At 34.8% G+C, this 20,636-nt stretch overlaps 1 protein-coding gene across 2 annotated transcripts in view; it reads left to right on the top strand.

Annotated features, from left to right (window-relative positions):
- Lrrc7 (leucine rich repeat containing 7) overlaps positions 1 to 20,636 on the top strand; it is a 403,609-nt gene that overhangs the window by 268,914 nt on the left and 114,059 nt on the right. For both annotated transcript variants that reach the window (XM_076862304.2, XM_076862303.2), the window contains exons 8-10: positions 2,862 to 2,936; positions 8,618 to 8,762; positions 14,909 to 14,981. In XM_076862304.2, coding sequence (XP_076718419.2) covers positions 2,862 to 2,936; positions 8,618 to 8,762; positions 14,909 to 14,981 — 293 coding nt within the window. The remainder of the gene's footprint in view (positions 1 to 2,861; positions 2,937 to 8,617; positions 8,763 to 14,908; positions 14,982 to 20,636) is intronic.

Here is a 20,636-nt window from a genome sequence, read left to right as displayed (position 1 = left end):
AACTAGAGTGTGGGTTTCTTAAAGTCAGAGGCTACTCTATACATATGACTCTAGTGGAATGCCTAGCACTTAGAAGATGTTTAATAAGTACTTAGTTACGGGATGGATCAATTATAAAAGTGCTTCACATATCATTCCCTTTTTGTATAGTATCCTTGTGTGGCAGAGATAGTAGTGTTCTCCAAACATTCCATGAACTCCTCCTATACTCTTTAACCTTCCTTGCACTTAGACTGGGACCATGTAAGTATTTCTAGACAATGGACTATAAGCATATATGATCTATGGCAAACCCAACCCAATATCTTTAAAAGCAGTGATGGTTTTCTTCACTCTCTCTCTCCCTGCTTTGGCTCTTTTGGAAGTCTTGAGATGGTGGTTGGTGGTATCACAAGTATGTGAGGAATAAACCCATGCTGGACATGTAGTAGAAGTGGAAAGTAAGCCTGTTGTATTAAGTCACTGAGATTTCAGGATGTATTTATTCAGGATTTATTCAGCATTATCTTGTCTACCCCAAATAATGCTTATTATTACAAATTTTTGCATTAACCTCTGTCCTATTGTATACAGGTAAGAATGTTGAACCTTACCCAGTAAGAACTTTCTCTTCATCTTAAATCTGCATAATGCCTAGGCTTAGGAAAAACTGAGACACATGACTCATGTTTTCTAAGTGGCCTATCTGTTGGTAGCCAGCCCTCTGCCTCAAAGCCTTTGCATGTCAAGAGCTCCTAAAGTGACTTAGGTGTTCCATCCTTGCCCAGCCTAACATATAGGTGGGGTAGTTCATTGGCTGCTCCTTGTAAGTGAAAGTAGGAATATCTTCTTACACAAAAAAAGTTCACTATACTTACTGACGTAAATCTGATTCTACAGTAGAATGCCATGTCTCTAAATTTATACTTTTATCCTTATTATAAAGGAAACTTTTCCCAGGAATCTACCATATTCCATTGTAATCCCAAACTAAAGGGATCAGAGACTACCTCCAAAATGGATCTGAAGCCCTCCTAGTAGTCAAGGGTGTGTGTGTAACCTTCACTGAACTACAATTTCCAATTGATAAAATTCTATGCTTTTCCATGAGTATTCCATAAAATGCACTGATTTCCTACTTAGGTTCCAAATTGTATTAAGCCATATTTATATTATATCCTTTCAAAAAGCAATAATTATTTCAGATAAAAGAAACAGAAATCCTAGTTTCAAGTTTGACTTAGTTCAAAGATAATAAGGTGTCACCAAGGATCCATCTTTTAGCTCTAGTTTCTTTGAAAAGACTCCATCCTTAGATAGGTTCTCCCATTACCTCATAGCTAGAGCTGCACCTTTCCAGTTCAAATCTAGCAGGGAAGAGAGTCTTTCCTTGAGAAGTCCCAAAGGTTCACTGCTTTCTGTAGTTTTGAATGGGTCAAATTCCATCTCTGAATCAGTCCTTATGGTCAGGGAAATACAGTGCACTAATTAGTTCAGTCCTTCGTCATCCCATAGAGTAGTAAAAAAGAGTCTACTTCAAAGGAGGTGCACAGCCTAAGAGTGGAAAAGGTGATGATTTCTGAGAAAAAGTTAGGTAAAGGCCACCCCAAAGGGGAAGTGATGCTGGCAATAATAGCAGCCGCTATCCTTCTATATAGTTTGCTGCCCAGGAGGCAGAATTTAGAGAGAGCTTCTCATTAGGGAATGTGTGTCTATGCACTGTGTGTTACAGCTTGATTGTATTCTCATTCCTTCTCTGCACTTCTCTAAGCTGTTCTTTCACCTGCTACCTTGAATTTTAGTTATCTAGAATCATTTGTATAAATATACTCCATTCAGACAAAGAGATCTAGATGGAGTCAGAATGGCAGTTATCAAGAATACAGACAACAATATTGTGTTGGTGAGAATGTGGGGGAGGGGAAAGGCACACTCATGCATTGCTGGTGGGTCTGAAAATTGGTGCAGCCAATCTGGAAAGCAATATAGAGATTCCTAAGAAAATGTGGAATGGAACCACCATTTGACCCAGCTATCCCACTCCTTGGTCTATACCCAAAGGACTTGAAATCAGCATACCACAGCCATGCAGCCACATCAATGTTTATAGGAGCTCAATTCGCAATAGCTAAACTGTGGAAGCAACCTAGATGCGCTTCAATAGATGAATGGATAAAGAAACTGTGGTGTATATACACAATGGAATATTACTCAGCATTAAAAGAGAATAAAATTATGGTATCTGCAGGTAAATGGATGGAGTTGGAGAATGTCATGCTAAGTGAAGTAAGCCAATCCCAAAAAACCAAAGACTGAATGTTCTCTCTGATAAGTGGCTGCTGATCCACAATGGGGGGGGACATGGGAAAAATGGAGGAACTTTGATGGGGCAAAGTGGAGGGGGATGGGGAGGGGCATGGGGGCAGAAAGATGGTGGAATGAGATGGACATCACTACCCTAGGTACTTGTATGACAGCACATATGGTGCAACACTACATCATGTACAACCATAGAAATGCAAAGTTGTGCTGCAATTATGTGCAATGAATCAAAATGCATTCTGCTGTCATATATACCTAATTAAAATAAAATTTAAAAAGAAACTTATCAAGTGATCAGAGTATAATTAATGACACAAACAATAATGGGAAGATATTAAGGAAATAGACTAATGTGTCGGAATAATAGATCTTAATTTTCATTAGTGTTATTCTTATCTCAAGAACTGTCAGTTATGTTAGAGATCTATTAAACTTAGAGATTCTGAGAGGATTAACACAAATTCCTAACTAAAAACTCAAGATCCAAGGAACAGTATTTAATATATATGATAAGAAAAGACTCATTTTGTTTTCTTCCTTTCTCTCTGCCTCTCTCCCAGCCTGAAGTTCTGGATCAAATACAAAATTTAAGGGAGTTATGGATGGATAATAATGCATTACAAGTACTACCTGGGGTATGTAAGTTTTATTATGCCATGTTGTTTAACATTTATGTTACACATTGGTTGCATTTGATAGTAACCAATCCTAAATGTTAAGTCTCAGTGTTTGCATTTCAAAATAAAATAACACTTGCTAGAAGTATTCAGTCACCAAGTGTTTTCACTGATTTGTCCTCCAGTGTTTCAAATGTCTCTGTGAGTGTTACAGGTATGCAAAATGTATGAAAAAATTTTTCTTGTTCTCGTAGGAGGATATTTTTCGTCTCTTTTCATAGTCACTGTTTTTTAAAAGCTGAGCATTCATCGTTATTTTTGAAAAGAGAAATACTATATGTAATACCACATTTTATTTTACAAAATTAGCCTATTCTTACAGGTAATTAGAGAATGGTTTCTGTTCATATTGTTAGAGCTTTTCACAAGATAAAAATCTCTTTCTTAATTCAGGCAACGTCCAAGAGATCCCACTTAAACTTTTGAAAATGGCAACAATCATATGACATTAAAAACAAAAGTTAAACAGTCATTTTTTTCCCCTTGACTAAAGGGCAGTCCCATGGGACTTCCTAAGTATTAGGCTTACCTCTCAACTCCTGGAGTGTGACTTTTCTTGCTTTCTAAATTTAATGAAAGAATAGCTTCCCAAAGAACACTTCCCCTCACCACCCATGGCACGTGCACTTGAATAAGTATATGCACACATGCACACATGAGCAGAGCAAGCACAAGTCCCCTGTGGTTGACCAACCCTGAACGCCTAGCATTGGACTGAGAACCAGAGCAGCTGGGTGTGTAATAATTCTTCAGTCAACACAAAATAGATTTTTGTTCCAAAAGCCAATTTTGTTCCTTTATTTGTGTGTATATTGACAAACATTTTTAAATTAATTTTACATGCAACAAGAACAAGAAGCTTATTCTCTGCTAAAATAAACATGAGACCACAGAAAGAGAAACATTTGGAAAGAGTAGAGAAAATGTTTTCTTCCCTTAGCAAAAGGACATACTTCTATCAACATGACCAGAAAACAGAAAATCCACAGTCTTTTCTTTCCATAGTTTTAATTACCCACAGTCAACTGCAGTTCAAAAAAATAAAACCAGAAATAAGCAATACATAAGTTTTAACTAACTTTTATTATAATATATTGTTTTAATTGTTCTATTTTATCATTAGTTGTCATCACTTACTTTACTGTTTATTATTAATTATTTATTCATCATCATTATCATTATTGTTTATCTGTTTATTCATTTGTTATATACTTATTATTTATTTATTAATTGTTTAATCTCTTACTGTTCCCAATTGATAAACTAAATTTTACCATAGTATTTTACATAAATTTTACCATGTATTCATGGACAAAACAGTATATATAGGTTTCAATCACAGAATATCTTGGAATTTATCCCCCACAAATAAGAGGGTACTGCTATGTATGTGCAAATTCTGGAAAAATATGGGTAAGACGCTACTAATTTCTTGTGCAGAGATTGAGGAAACAATGCATGTCTAGTTAGAAGTTCACACCCACTTCTCCAACATGTTTATTTAAAAACACATAGCATGTGCCATGAGCTAGGCACTTTCACAATATTTTACAAATATGGACTCATTGAATCCTCCTAGCAACCTGGTAATGTAGATTGTTACCATCTTCATTTTATAAATAAGGAAACTGAAATACAGGAAGGGCAATAATAACTAGCCCAAGATCATGCAGCCAGTAAATGATGGACCTGTGACTCAACCCAGTTCAAGAGGCTTCTGTTCTATATGGAATCAATAGAAGTTACAAATGAGAATTAAACTCATCATATTTATCATGAATATGTTTCCAAAACCCAGCTGTGCAAATCAACTCGCACCCCAAATTCCCTAATGTATTATTTAAATGGAAAGGCAGTGATGAGATCTATAAAACATAGAATACTACCTAACTTGTCTTTTTTCAATTTTTCATATGGTCTGCTAGCTTTAAGTAGATTCATTACTTTATTTATTATGCTTGAATTTGACCCTTTGCTTTACCCTCTATGGGAATATCCCTTACCTCCCTACCATAAATAGCCAGCGCTTTCCAAATGTTGGTACTAGAAAAAGACTGTTTCTCAATTACCTGGCAGCACTTGACTTTGAAAGGCAGGACGCAGCCTGCAACTTATATGTATATCACAGAATGATTAATTCTAAATATTTAGTATCATGGATGGGAAAAAGTAAACTCACTTTTTGCTTAATTCATAATGCCTTGAGTTAATACATATTTGGAAGTGTGGACTTATTTATTTGTCTATTTATTTATCATCATTGTTATTTATCTTACTGTTTATTATTTATTTATTTATTGTTTAATTATTCACTTTTAATCTATTACTGTTTATAATTGATAAACTAAATTTTACCATAGCTATGTATTTATGGACAAAACAGTATATGTAAGTTTTAATCATAACTCTGGTCTCAGGCATCCACAGTTATGGATTTTCTACTCTTTTCATAAATCAAAGAGACAACTAGATAATAGTCAAATTTTTTTTTCTTCTATGTGGCTCTATCTTAAGACCATCATTTTAAGGTTAATGAACTGAAATATGACTAAACAATGTATTGAATCTATATTTATTTTCAAACTCCATATCTTCTTCAACCTGTGGTTTCCACTCTTTTCCTTTGCTGTCCAGTGCTTGCCTACAAACCCTTCTACACCCAAAGACATACGATCAACACCCTCAAGGACTCTGAGACATTATTCTCAAAGCCCTTTTCACCAGGCTTTAAATGCCTTTGTAAGGTCTTTGAAAGTGCAGGTTGAGAAAGACTCAGAGTAAACACCAAAGCATTCCTTTTCTTCCAAAAAGAATGTTCAGAAACTACACTGAAAAAAAAAATATTGACTTGTGCTTGAGATAATGAGATGGCAATGAAAGAAACTTCAAGGATGAAAGAAATGGTTCTTATGATAAAGGAACAAAAAAGGAAAAACACACGTACACATACAACATCCTTTTATTGCTCAATAAAAGGGAAGAGTGGGTTAAGGGAATATAATGATTTCTTGGGGTGCAAAATCATTTGTGACAGTTTTTTTCCAAATGACATATTTCTAAGTCGGGAAAAAAACTCAGCCCTGTTGTCTGACTCTCCAAGTACTCTCTTTCTATGGCCACTTAGGGAGATGAGGGAGGGGACTGGAGATATGTACAGGGTTAATTAGGGACATGGTAGTCAAGAACTGCTGGTGTAATCAAGTGATCTTTGTAGTCTATAAGCTGATAAAGTGACAAAAGTAGGCTGATTGTGATTCAGTAGGTATGGAGCGGACACAAGATTCTACTTTTTTGACAAGATCCCAAGTGCGGTCAGTGCTGCTGGTCTGCAATACACAATTTGACTCTCAAGAATATGAATTAGTAAGACGACAAAAAATGTATATAATATATATATATATATATATATATATATATATATATATAAATGTAAAATATTTAGTACAGTGTCAAACGTGTGCTTGTGTGTACATATACTCTGTCAAATAAGTAGAGACGACATAGTAAAGTATATGTGGGTAGATCACATAGATCAACTATTATGCTTCTGAAATGTATAGGACACTTATTTGCAAAACATACCCTAAAGTAAAGAAAAATAAAGACTTTCATCCTGCTCTCACTCCTATAGTCCATGTGTGAGCTAATCGATTATGCTTTGTTCATTGTCCATGGTATGAGTGATTTCTTCCTCCCCAGCAATCTGTTAGCAACCCAGTCATTCCACTTCTAAATTTTACTTGAGCCCATCCTTCTTCATCCTCACTCCTATTTCCTTAAGTACTAAACTACTAAACAACTAAGCTGCTTCTATACAATAGTCTTTCCATATCTGCTGGAGATTGGTTCCAGGATAGCCCTTACTCTGGCATACCTAAATCCACAAATATTCAAATCCCTTATATAAAATAGTATAATATTTTCATATTACCTATGCACATCCTTTCATATAGTTTAAACAATCTAAATTATTTTTAATGCCTGATGCAATGCAAATGCTAGATAAATAGTTGTTATACTGTATTGTTTAAAAAATAATGACAAGGAAAAACCCAGTACATCTGTAGTACAGATGCAATTTTTCTGAATATTTTGACTCATGGCTGCTTGTGGGTGCTGCAGGCCAACAGCATAGTACTTCCAATGGCCCCTGACTACAGTCACATATGTGCCTTTGTGAAAGTTTCCTGAAGTTATTTTTTTCAAGCATTAATCCAATGATGTAGTTCCTCATCTCACAAGCTTTTGAATAGCTTTCCTGCCTGTAAGACAGAGTTCTCATCCCCACATGACATGCAATGTCTTTTACCAGCTGGCTCCCTCTATAAGCCCAACTTTATCACAAATTCCAGTCACTTTGAATTTCTCACTCTTTCTCAAGCAGGCAGTGCTTTCTCACACTTCTCTGTGCATGTACATGCTGTTCTCTCTCCTAGGATTCTTCTTTCTTGACAAGCAGTGTCTGCCAGGCAATTTGCAACCCTTCCCCTGTTCTTTTGTGGCATTCTCTACATGCTTTGTGTTGTATCTATCACAGGGTATTATATTTATTAATTTATTCAAATGTTTCTTTCACTACTATGAACTCCTCAAGGATGGAGAATTTGTCTTCATCCTGACAAGTTTGTCCCCATACTTAACTGTCAGACTCATGATTTTCTCCAGTGTAAAGCATAGGTACATAGTAGATCCTCAAAAGCAACGCCCAAATCAACAAAATGTTGAATCTGATTAGTATAAGAAAGTCAAAAAGCACAATTTTAAATCTTCCTCATGCATTTTTAAATTGTAAGGATCAGTATGTCAACATCATTTCAGTGACAACATTAGTTATATTGTTCAGAAATAAGTTTGAGATTATTGCTGTGTTTTAACCGTTGCATTGATGTATATTATGTGTTTAAACTGTTTCATTGAGATATAATTCCATATTATACACAATTGAGTTGTTTTTAGCATGCTCACACAATAAGCAAACATCAGCACGTTGAATTTTAGAATATTTTCATCACTCCTGAAAGAAACTGATTCCATCAGAAGTCATTCCCATATCACCTCCACCCAATCCCTAGCAACCTTACTCTTTTTTCTGTCCCTTGTTTGTTCTAATTATTTAATATAAATGGAATCATTACAATATGTGTTCTCTGTGATAGGCATCTTTTGAGGTTCAACCACTCTGTAGCGTGTATCAATTCTTCACTTATTGTTAGTGCCAAAAAAAAAATCCATTTTATGGATAAACCACATTTTGTTTACCCATTCATCATTTGATGTACAATTTGATTGTCACTCCTTTAGGCTATTATATATAATGTATCCATGAGCATTTGTGTAAGGTTTTGTATGTACATACATGTTTTTATTCTCGGGTATATATGTAGAGATTGTGGGTTATATGAAAATTCAATGTTTAACATTTTGAGAAACTGTCAAACTGTTTTTCCAAGTGGATACAACATTCTCCATTCCTATTAAAAATGTATGGGGCTTGATTACAATATTTCTGTATCTTTGCCAACACCTATTATTGTTGTGGTTGATTTTAAAATTAGTTTTGCCAGAGTATGGTTTTGACAATTTAAAAATGTTTTGTGAAAGTTTCTCAACTAACCCTGAGTTTATGCAATGTCATCAAGTCTATAGGGAAGTTAAAGATGTTGGTATACCTGGATATGTCAAAAAACAGAATAGAAACCGTTGACATGGATATTTCTGGATGTGAAGCCCTTGAGGACCTCTTATTATCATCGAATATGTTGCAACAGTTACCTGATTCAATAGGTGAGAATATAATATTTTCTCATGAATACTTATGTCAAATGTACACTTTTCTTTTTTGACAGTACAGTTTGTTTATTGATGCAGGCAATATACTGTTAGCCTGATATTAATAAATTAACAAATTCACCATACAGGAGTATAAAATAGCATTTTACAAATATCTTAGAATGTGAACTTTAGTTGTCCAATTCTAGGAGTCTTTCCTATTTAAAAATGAACCTACAGAATTGGCATGCTTCAAAACTTGGAAAATCTCCTAAGCTGTAAAATGTTATTATAAGAAGTAAATATTTTAAATTTAGAGTAATTTGATAATTATGGGTAATTATCCTTATATCACCATAGTTTTACAGTAGCTTCTATACACAGGATGTGGCTATGTTATACTTTTAATGCCTTTGGAACATTGTTGTAATATAGGAATAGCAAAAATATATAGATATAAAATGTTCTCTTGGTTCTATTGTTCTAAAAAGGGTACGGTGACTTTAATATGTTGTTAAAGTTATTAGGGGCAGACGGTTTGTCCATAAGAATATAGAAACACTCAATCCTTTTTTGTTTATAAATTTTTGTGTGGGTAGAGTTATGAAAGACTAATTTGGATAATGAGTAAACCTTTTGTATAGATATCTGGCAATTGTTATTTATGAGAATGAGGGAGGTAACCATCAAATTACTTAATTCTGGATCTAACTTCTTTGGAATAGATGTGTCCTATGTGCTGGAATTTAATAATGCTTCTAAAAGTAGTCCCAGCTTAAGTAGGGACTTGAAGGCATTTCCCCACATTTTTCTTCAGCATCTTATTACTAATTTCATTCGCACCTTTCTTTCAGGCTGATGGAAACATTTGTTACAGCAAAATTCTAGTCTAGATTTTCCTTTTATTCTTTCTATATTTGCTGACTTTTTGATTTACATATCACATATTTTAAAACAGTGTTTCTCCAACTTGTTTGATCATTAAAAGTTAACTGAGGGGTTCATTAAACCCTTTCCCATTTCCAGTATCTCCAGCTTTGAAATTCTGGTTCAGAAAGTCTGTCATGGGCCCTCTGATCTATATTTTTATTAAAGATCCTAGATGAAACTTGTGATCAGATATGTCTAGGAAATACTGGTTTTGTTGTTACAGTTAGGAGGTATAATGGTTGAGAAGAGCAACCTTTGGTCAAGATGACAGAATGACATGGAGTATCACTTTAAACCCCGCTAGATCACCATTCTGTCCCACTTCAAATGCATAGGAACTTATTTTTGCTCCTTACTGCCTCTTAAGTGCTAAGAATTGTGCTGGTATATGGTATGTCCTTCTTAAATAATTAGTAAAGAAAAGAACTGATCCATGCTAAAGAAGAACAAATGCCTGCCCAAGCCTGAGATTAAAAAAAAAAAAAATGCAGGGCTGGAGATGTGGCTCAAGTGGTAGCGCACTGGCCTGGCATGCATGCGGCCCCAGTTCGATCCTCAGCACCACATACAAACAAAGATGTTGTGTCCGCCAAAAACTAAAAAATAAATATTTTAAAAAATCTCTCTCTCTCTCTCTCTCTCTCTCTCTCTCTCTCTGTCTCTCTCCCTCCCTCCCTCCCTCCCCCAAAAAATGCAGTGATGACCCAAGGAAATAGATGGGTTAATCTCAATGTATCAACTTAAATAGAAATGGAATCTATAACTTCTTAACCAGCAGAAGAGGGACAAAGGGAGAAAAGAAACATTCACACAGAAAAAGAAAGAAGAATAACTTTTTTTAAAAATCAAGGAAAACATAAAATTGAAATCAGATTTTTTTATCTTAAACCCAACAAATATAATGAATTAAGCTTGTTTTAAAAATCAATATTTCATACAATTTGTATTTCAGTTCAACTGTATTCTGATTATGAGAACCATCTAAAACAAAACACACAAAATTTTAAGACAGTGGTAAAAAAATGAAACATTATTCACATGATATAATTATTTGCTCCCTTTAAGAAAGCAGACTAGGAATCCGGCTTTCTGAGCTGAGAAAAGCAGCTTGTATGAGTAATGAAGAATATTTGGCTAGACACTGGGCTGGAATAAAGCAGATGAAGGCAGGCACGTGGTATGACAGTCGACGCCTTCAGTTCATATCTGAATGGGTCTTGTGATTCCATTACAGAAACTTGCCCCTCAAACTGTCTTTGGACCCTATTGAAACTGCAGGGGAAGTTGTACTTGAACATCTGCAGCATTGCCACAGTACCTGATTATAGATGTAGAAAGGCTGATTTTCCTCAGAGAATTCCCTTCTTAGCCAAGAGAAATATCTGGACGGGACACTGAGTGTTCTGTTCTGTGGCTCTAGAATAATTCACAGATGCAAATTGCATCTTGTCTTGCTTATTTGGGTAGAAATCATCTATTGAACTACCAACATTTAAAAGAATAAAAGATAAGAATTTTCATAATATAAAGAAATAACACAGAAAATAAAATCTTTCCTTCTAGCAGGCCTGTGTCCTTCTGCAGCTGTGGGATGTTTGAATAGAATGACAGACAACAAGCCCAGTATGCTTAATTCCCTTTCTTGTGCTGGTTCCAGGGAAAATGAAGAGTACTTTTTTCCTCTTCTAGGTAGAGAGTTTCAATAATCAGCTTCTTTGGATAACAGAGAAACTGAATAAAGGAGAACATAATTTTTCATTTTTCAAAATAATTTATCTTAGTCACTTAGCAATTAAGGCTTTGTAAGTCAGATTACCTGGTTCAAATTCTAGTATTTCCTCCTCACTAGATGTGCGACCTTAGACAAGTTACATAATTTCTCTGTGTATCAGTTTTATAATCTATTAAGTGGGAGTAGTGGTAGAACTTGAATAATGAAATTATTTTAAGGAATGAATTAATTAATATATATAAGTTTGCTTAGAACAGTCCTTGTCATAGTAAGTACTCTATCAATTTCAACTATTATAATAACATAATAATTATTATCATCTTAGATTTTAAGAGTGCATAGATATTTGCTTTCAACTTTCTATAACATGTATAAATGCCAAGTGAATATAAACTGTTTTAATAACAAATCATATAAAGGTTGAATACATCAATACTATTTATATATTTATATATGAGTAGCTAAAATTGCAGTGATAGTCTACCTTTTCATCCAGAAGTTCATAACTGAAATATAAGATAAAGGGATAATTGAGGGAGGTTTCAAGTAGAGAGAGGAATAGGATAAAATAAGTTTAATTTGCATGGAGTAGAAGAAAGTACAAGACATAATATGAAATACAATACACTGACAAGTTATATGGCACCAGTGAATGATATATCAGAGTGCATAAATGCATTCTACTGTCATGTATAATTAATTAAAACAAATTTTAAAATTAAAAAAAAAAAGAAAAATGAAATACAGGAATAATCTGGCAGGAAAAAAAAAACATGAGCAATGAGTGAGACTGGTGCCCATGATCAGATTCCCAGGGAAGTTCTGGAATCAGTCCAACAGTGTATCCCTGTGGATGGCCCAGGAGTGTTAAAGCCACATCACACATGAGAGAGGTTCCTATAAATCTAGAGAGGTGGAACTAAGCAGGGAGGCCCAACTTGCTTCAGATTGTAAATCTGCAGAAGCTTCTCATCAGAGCCCTACTCCAATCTTCAGGAAAAAATCGGTTGCATCAACATTTGGCCTTAGTCCCTGACCTGCCTCAAAGTTTCTCACCATGACTCTAGATCGGTTGACCGCGGGATCTTCTTAAAGAACTTAGTGACCTGGTTGTGTGGCAATTGTTTGGCCTTATATAACCCATCCCGTAGCCTCTGATGACCCAATCTAGTGATGTCAAGATTGTGGCCCCTCCTCTAGCATCACTCTTAGGCAGGAGCAATGATCTATCTGATCAGGGCTACCAACTCATAAAAATTTAACTGTAATTCATAGTCCCATGTTTACTTTCCACAACTCATAAAAAAAGCTCAGGTGTTCTTTTATATTTACAAAGTTGGTATTTTATCATATGCACTAGGAGAAGCTGAATGATTCAATCACCTTTTGAACATAAATGAATACAGCAGTGGGTGTTCAAACTTCAGAGATAAATTACCACCATATGAATTGTCCTCTTTCCCAGGTGCAGTTGCTTTCGAGTTGACGTTATTAAGCTCCAAATTCTGTAGATATTTTCTCACAGTAGACTGATAGTGGTAACATTTCTCTCTCCAGGGAGAGAAAGTCTCTGCTTCTGAAGAAAATGTATTAGTATACTGAAATTTAAAGTGAAACACAGCTTTATTTCAGTTATATGACTTACTCTTGCCTTTAAAGAATCCTCAAAAAACTTGAGAGGGGATAGATATAAGCTAAAAGCATGTTCACAAACTATAGTTCTTCAAGATATTCTATATGTGGGCTGGAGAAATAGCTCAGTTGGTAGAGTACTTGCCTTGCATGTACAAAGGCTCTGGGTTCAATCCCCAGCAACACCAAAAAAAAAAAAAAAAAAAAAAAAAAACATATTCTAAACACACACACACACACACACACACACTCTACAATAACTTTGGAAAGTCATGTTGTTGAATGAGCTTATCAAGAGCTCTTTTCCTCCTTAAACAAAGCCATATGATTTTGTTTAATTTGGCATTTCTCAAAATATATTTGACCATGGAACTTAATGCAGTTCAGAACAAAGTGTCTTCCGGACACAGTAATCTATTGTTTATAGGTGTAGCTCCAATTTAAAACAAAACCTGGGACTGGGGATGTGGCTCAAGCGGTATCGCGCTTGCCTGGCATGCATGCAACCCAGGTTCGATCCTCAGCACCACATACAAACAAAGATGTTGTGTCTGCCGAAAACTAAATAAATAAATAAATATTAAAAAATTCTCTCTCTCTCTCTCTCTCTCTCTCTCTCTCTCTCTCTCTCTCTCTCTTTTTTAAAAAAAAAAACAGTTGGAGAATATCATGCTAAGCAAAATAAGCCAATCCCAAAAACCCAGGGCCGAATGTTTTCTCTGATAAGTGGATGCTGATCCATAATGCAGGGGAGGAGCATGGGATGAATAGAGGAACTTTTGATGGGGCAAAGGGGGAGGATGGGGAGAAGGCATGAAGGTAGGAAAGATGGTGGAGACATGGACATCATTACCCTCGATACATGTATGATTACACAAATGGTGTGACTTTACTTCATGTATAACCAGAGAAGTGAAAAATTCTGCTGCATTTATGTACAATGAATCAAAGAGCTTTCTGCTGTCATGTATAACTGATTAGAACTAATTTTAAAAAGCACTTATGAAAGTATATTTAAGATTGTTGCTGAAATTGAGATGTGTGTAAAATTATAAATTAGGATATAATATTTTAAATATTAAACCAAAAATTAAAATGATATTAAATAGATTTCTAGTTGTTTTATTATTATTATGTAACTTAATTTAACAAAACAGGATTATAAATGTAGCATTATTATCTATGTTTATTCTTGTTTTGTGGATGATTATATGTAGACTAAGACATTATTAAACTCAGCAAGTCTGGAGACCTTAAATCAGAGAGTGAAAGATAAATAGTTGTAACTTCCTGGCTGGTTCTATTGGCATATTAAAATGATGAGATTTAGTTTAAAGATGCTCCAAGACCAGGATTTATGATATCAAGCAGAATATGAAGTCATATGGTATCATTTTCCAAGTCCTTCATTGTGAGCACTGCATTGCAGTAATTAGTATGCATTCATGGGTTATTAGGCTTTATTCAGATGTGTGTTAAATCTGCATCATAACATGGATGTTAGTTATTAGTATTTATTAGTAAATTAAATATTAAATAATAGCAGGCTTGAAACATTTCAACTTATCCATTTGATGAAGAATAGGATGGGGAAATGTAGTAGTGGTATCTGTATCAATACAATGTATATAGAGCTTTTGGTTTTGTTTACTGCATCAGTGTTCTTGAACTACTGTAAGTGAATTTTTCACAAGACATTCAAAAGTATACAACACACAAGTACTGTATCAATTTATGGTTTTATAGAAGCAGAATGCAGCCAGTTAGCATGCCAATCATTTATCACAAGTGATTCCTTTGATTTCTTTTATGTGACATTTCCTGTCATAAATATGCTGATGTATTAATAAACCTTATTCTGTTTTAGGACTGTTGAAAAAACTGACTACTCTAAAAGTAGATGACAATCAACTTACAATGCTGCCCAATACAATCGGAAAGTAAGTGCCAATGTTTCATACCAGTCAGCCTGTCTAAAGCCAGAAATGAAAGGATATATTGACTTTTCTGCAACAAAACATTTTCTACTATAGATACCAATAATCTTGTTCCTATTTCAATTTCTTCTGGATTAATTTTATATATATATATATATATATATATATATATATATATCTTAATTTAATTTTATATTTGAACATTGCATTGGCATTCATCTATGTAATATCATGAGAAATGTTCAGCCATAAATCTTTCACAGCAAAACAATTAACCAGACCTTCAATTATACTCTTAATGGTATTTTCCAGCTAGAATTTATTTGATATTTTCAAATGACTAGCTGTTGTAAACTCACTTGGGTATTTCTTGCAAAAATAGATCAATTTTTCTAAAGTGCTACAGTATGTATATGTTGCCATTATACTGTTTTTAATATTTGATATGTATCAAAGCATATAGTGTTTTTAGAAGCAAAAAGAGAAGCATCTGCTTAGCTAGCAATTTTTAAAACTTCAAGATGAAAACCCAACATTGTCTTTTAAGGATAAAATGTGCTCCATTTATTTCATAGAAATTCATTTCTAACTTTCTATTGCTGTTAACATTTGGTTCACAATTCTTTAAGAAATATTTATTCTCAATGCTTCACTGAAATGCTTTTGTTTAAATCTCTGTGAAATGAGGAATCTCAGGATAAGATGCTTTTATCCTGAGATTACTAAGACAGTGTTATCAGTATCTTGTTGTATATCTCATTGTGAAGAATTATATAAATTCTTTATTCAACAAATTTGAGTATACTAGGCAAGATAAAGCCTCACTTTTTAAAAACAGCTTTTTTATATATGATTGATAGACAGCCAACTGTAAATATTCAATTCTTTAATTTGACAAGTTTTGACATAGTTATAAAATCTTAGATCCATCCCTACCACAATCAAAGATAGCAAGAATGTCCCTCACGGCTCTTCTCCCCTGTTCCAAGCAAGGGCACTGGAAACCATGGATCTGGAAAACTTCACTTTTAAAAAGTAGAATAGTTTAGCAAAATTCAAATTCAAATGTTCAGACTTTGGAAAGTAGAAAAAGTCTCGACCATTCCTGATATTGTAATACCACACCATACAATATGATTCTGTCTATAGTTTTCTTTCATTTTTTCTAGTGCAAAGAAAACATTATTTATGGGGGAGGGGAGGTACTCAAAGGTAATTATCCTTATAAGACTGATGTTTTTCAAAAATTCTTCCTAATTATATTCTTAGATACTACTCTTTCATCATTGAGTCAATGCTCAGTGGAAACTGAATTCAGCCTCATCTATTCTTGCTAAGGTCATGATGGATATTTTGCCATTTGTGTTCACATTTCTTACAAAGACTAATTACCACGATGAAGAGGTTTATAACATAAAAATCAGCAAAGAAAAGTTGGTTTTTTTTCGATAGGAAGTGGAATCCTGACTTGGTCTTCCTAAGAACTAGCTTTTGTCAAGAGATGTTCAGCCAGACTCTGACCCTCTTTACAACCTCCCAGAGACAAACAGCTTTTTCTGGAGTCCCACAGGTCTTAGCCCATGACTGACATTTTAGATATGTGTTTTGAGCTCCTGTCACACATGAGTATGAATTCCTGTCTCTGCCCTTCACTGGCTACACCTCATGCCAGACTAGTTTGGGGAACAGGCAGTCTACAGCTCTGTCTCCTTCCTGCAGCCACACAGGTTGCCACAGCCTGGCTCTGCACACACTCGAAGCCAGTCTTATGTCACCACTAATATCTTGTCTTGACCCTTGCAGTCCTCTTGGTAGTTGACTTACAAACCTGGAGAAAGCTGAATTGTTCAACTAGTCATTTGATATAAGCTTTAATACCACTAAGTTCAAAAGGAACAGATTTAGAGACCTCACTTGGCTGTCAGCAGCTTTCAATTACTTGAACACAAGGCAATTCAGAAAATCAGGGTGAGTGGCTGGGAATTAGAGCATCTATCTATGCTGAGAAGGCAGAACAGTGAGCCTTCATATTGAAAACAACTCGTTCTAATTAAACTCTCAAATGTCACAAAGCAAAAAAAAAAAAAAAAAAACATACTTATGTTGGATAAAAGAAGCAATATTTAAAAGAACTGGAATTTGGCCAGCATTGAAAGACCAAAAGAACTTAATGGAGTTTCATAGGGGTTGAGGGAGGCATAGTGCTTTGCTAGACCTAATCAATATCAGACAGCCTCTTAATGGAACTTTCCTGAAAGCCACTGAAACACTGGTTGCATAGACATAAGGATCCACTTGAAGTCCATGGGTGCTAGTGGTTGAGTAATCCCTGCCCTTCTGACTGCCAATTTCAGGCATCACCTGTAACAGGATTGACAATAGGGAAACTAACATAATGAGAGATGTGAAAATCTAATTCACAGTAGAAAAGGGGGAGGATACCTATGGTGTACATCTTAAAGAAATGGTTTCTGAAAAGCACCTAAAGTGGGGATATAACTAGAGTATCGAGAAATCTGAGCCCATGGGCCCAGGCCTTCTAAGATGCAGCCCAAAACCAATTCTAGAACTTGCTGATACAGTATGCTTTCCTCACTGGAGGCCCCAGCAACCCAGAAAGTCACTACCATCTGCCACCACCCATTGAAGTGTTCTTATTCTTTACCCCTGTGGTAGTTTCAGAATATGGTAATACTTCAGTTCCTATACTATTTGCCTTCACAGAACACAAACATATAGGTTTTGTTGCTTAGGTCTTTAATGATGATTACTGGAGAAACATAACTAGATTATAACCAAAAATAATAATGTTCTGAAATTAAGAATTTTTATTATAAAATATATAAGCACCATTTGCATAGACCTGGTAATAGTAGTAGCATGACATCTACCATTCACTAATCCCATCCCTCCCATTCACTAGGGTTCAGCCACACTGGCCCTTCTGCACCTTCAAGAAGCCAGACTCCTTCCTGCCTCGTGGCTTTCTTTTTGTCATTACCTGAATATTATCTGAATATTATCTGAATATTTTTTCCCTGCTCTTCATAAAGCTGACTGCTTCACATCTTCTACTCTAAACTTCAGTGTACATTGGCTGTCTTCTTTGAAAGGCAGATTCTAGTCCAGTAGGTCTGAGACCAGAGAGCTTGAGGTTGTGTATATGTCGAAGATGTCTCAGTGATGTTGATGCTTCAGGTTCAGGGACAACACTTTGACTAGGAAGACTCTAGTTTCCCCGTAATGTCCACTACCACATTTTCTCTGTCCCTGTGCCTGTTTTGTTTACTTTGGGCACTTTTCTCAATCTATAACTGCTTATTTTAAAGATCATATTATCCTGCCTGACAAATGCAATTAAGATAGCTTATGTATCCCAGATCCAAAATTGTGTAGGTTTCTAAAAAATATGAACATTAGACCCCAGTTCACTTTGGGTTTCAATTTCTATATTGTTCTGTGTTAATCAGTGTTGTTCGGTAATACTCTAAGAATATCAAGCAGTAAGGATGACTTTAATGGACAAGATTTTTATTTAGAACTCTTATGCTTCTACCTTTCACTAAATGCCTTGTTCATAATGGACATGGGAAAATTATGCAAATAAATATGGATGCTGTTATTCCCATATTTAGGTTTATTATCCTACATGATAATTCTTTTTAAAGTATAGAAGTGAGTCAGTTACAGTGACACAAGCCTGTAATTCTAGCTGCTTAGGAGGCTGAGATAGGAAGATTGCAAGTTCAAGGCCAGCCTTGGCAACTTAGTGAGACCTGTTCAAAATAAAAGGGAACAGGAATGTAGCTCAGTGGTGAAGTGCCCTTGGGTTCAAGTCCCAATACCAATAAATAAATAACAAAGTTAGGAAAAGAGTTATCAACGATAACTGGTACTATTTAATTCAAACATTGATTACTAATTTAGAGGAGTAAACAATCCCATCATAAAAGTTCATTTTTAAAGAGATTTTTAGTATCATTATATGGGAGAATTTGCAGAAGAATGGAGGAATAAAAAAAAACAGTATTAAATCAAAGCAGTGGTGGGTATAAGGGGAATAAAATAATGTCACTCTTCTCACTAAATTTTTTGTTTGTGAAAATACAGTCACTTTTCATTATGTTACTTACATTAACATGCAATGGATTTATTATTTAAGAAGAAATTAATACATAACTATTTTAATTCCTATTTTAATTTAGAATATAAGAAACTCAATAGATACAACCTATAAAAACAAAAATTCCTTGGGGTTATCTATGATTATTTTTAAGAGTGTGAAAGGGTCATAAAACCGAAAGTTTGAGCATTTTCATTCTATACACGACATAGTTTGGACAGTAAAGTGGTAATGGTCACTGTCTAACTTATTCACTTGAGTAGTCGTCTACACACAAATGTTTTATATTTGCATGTATGGGAAAAAACACACTATGTTTCTAAAGTTTTATGATGTGCCTTAATAAACAATCTGTAGTTTCTTTAAAAGTGGTAATACAGTGACTTTGTTTACATTAGGAAATTCAGAATTGCTAGATCAGAGGTTTAATTCAAAGGTTAGAGATGAAATTTGATTATTTACATAAATGTTCTGTAAATGGTCAAGTAATCTATATTTTTATTATGAAACATTTCACCTACAACTCTGGGCACTGAAACCCTAGAAACAGTATAACCAGCTGCAGTGACCAAAAATATTCATCATGTACATGGAGTAGTTCAATATTTTAGACTTACATTTGATCATTTTTAATAGTACAACTATAAGCTGCCAGATTTCATTTTTCAACATTTTTCACGGTTGAAATTGATCCCATGACTTTTGTGCCAAATGATTTATAAAAACCAGTTATTTTTGTTGTTGAACCTTAGTATATGCCTAGAAATTTCAACAGCCCTGAGAATTGAATGTCAAATAAGAATAATAATGAACATCATTTTAGGCTCACAGTGCTCTAGATGCCATGTTTGGTGATTTACAGGTACTGTTTTTAATTCAAGGCCCCCATTAGCCCAATTTGGTATCAACAGATACAGATACTGAGGCTGACGGAAGTTACCAGATTTCAATGTTGTGCCAAGTCTCACCTTCTATAAATGACTCTCCATGTTTGGTAAATTTATGGGCTCTGGGGATGCTCCAGACAAAAAGGGTTTGTCACACTCAAAGAAACACACACAGAGTCTGTTCTTTCTTAGTTATATAGTCTTGGATAAAAGCAATAAAAACTCAGAACTCAAAATGGGTATTTTATAAACTCATTCTTTCACAGAGTTTGGCCACAGAGGCTGCTAGACTAGGAATCAGGACATTTAAGGACCTATGCAAAACAGAAAAAAGTTCTGTCTTCAGTTTGGGCTCTCAGGTGTGAAGCGATTTAGAACATTAATAGCCATTACATTAGAACAAGTTTCATAGACAAATAACCTTAGGATATTCTGTATCCAAGTTAGAGCAACATTGCTAACTTGGGATTTTCTTTTCCAGTTGTTGTATCAGTCTCTGGTTTACTTTTTGAATCATCATCTAACTTTTTGATTATTTTGCATGTCATGCCAATTACAGATGGTAGCATGCCTTGAACAGTTCTCATCTCCTGCATGGCCCCTGGGCATCTTGGCACAGAGGAATGTTTGTAAGCCCTGAACCTTGAC

This window comes from Callospermophilus lateralis, chromosome 7 (assembly GCF_048772815.1).
Source record: "Callospermophilus lateralis isolate mCalLat2 chromosome 7, mCalLat2.hap1, whole genome shotgun sequence".
Classification (NCBI taxonomy): Eukaryota; Metazoa; Chordata; class Mammalia; order Rodentia; family Sciuridae; genus Callospermophilus; species Callospermophilus lateralis.
This window is presented reverse-complemented; position numbering and strand designations above follow the sequence as displayed.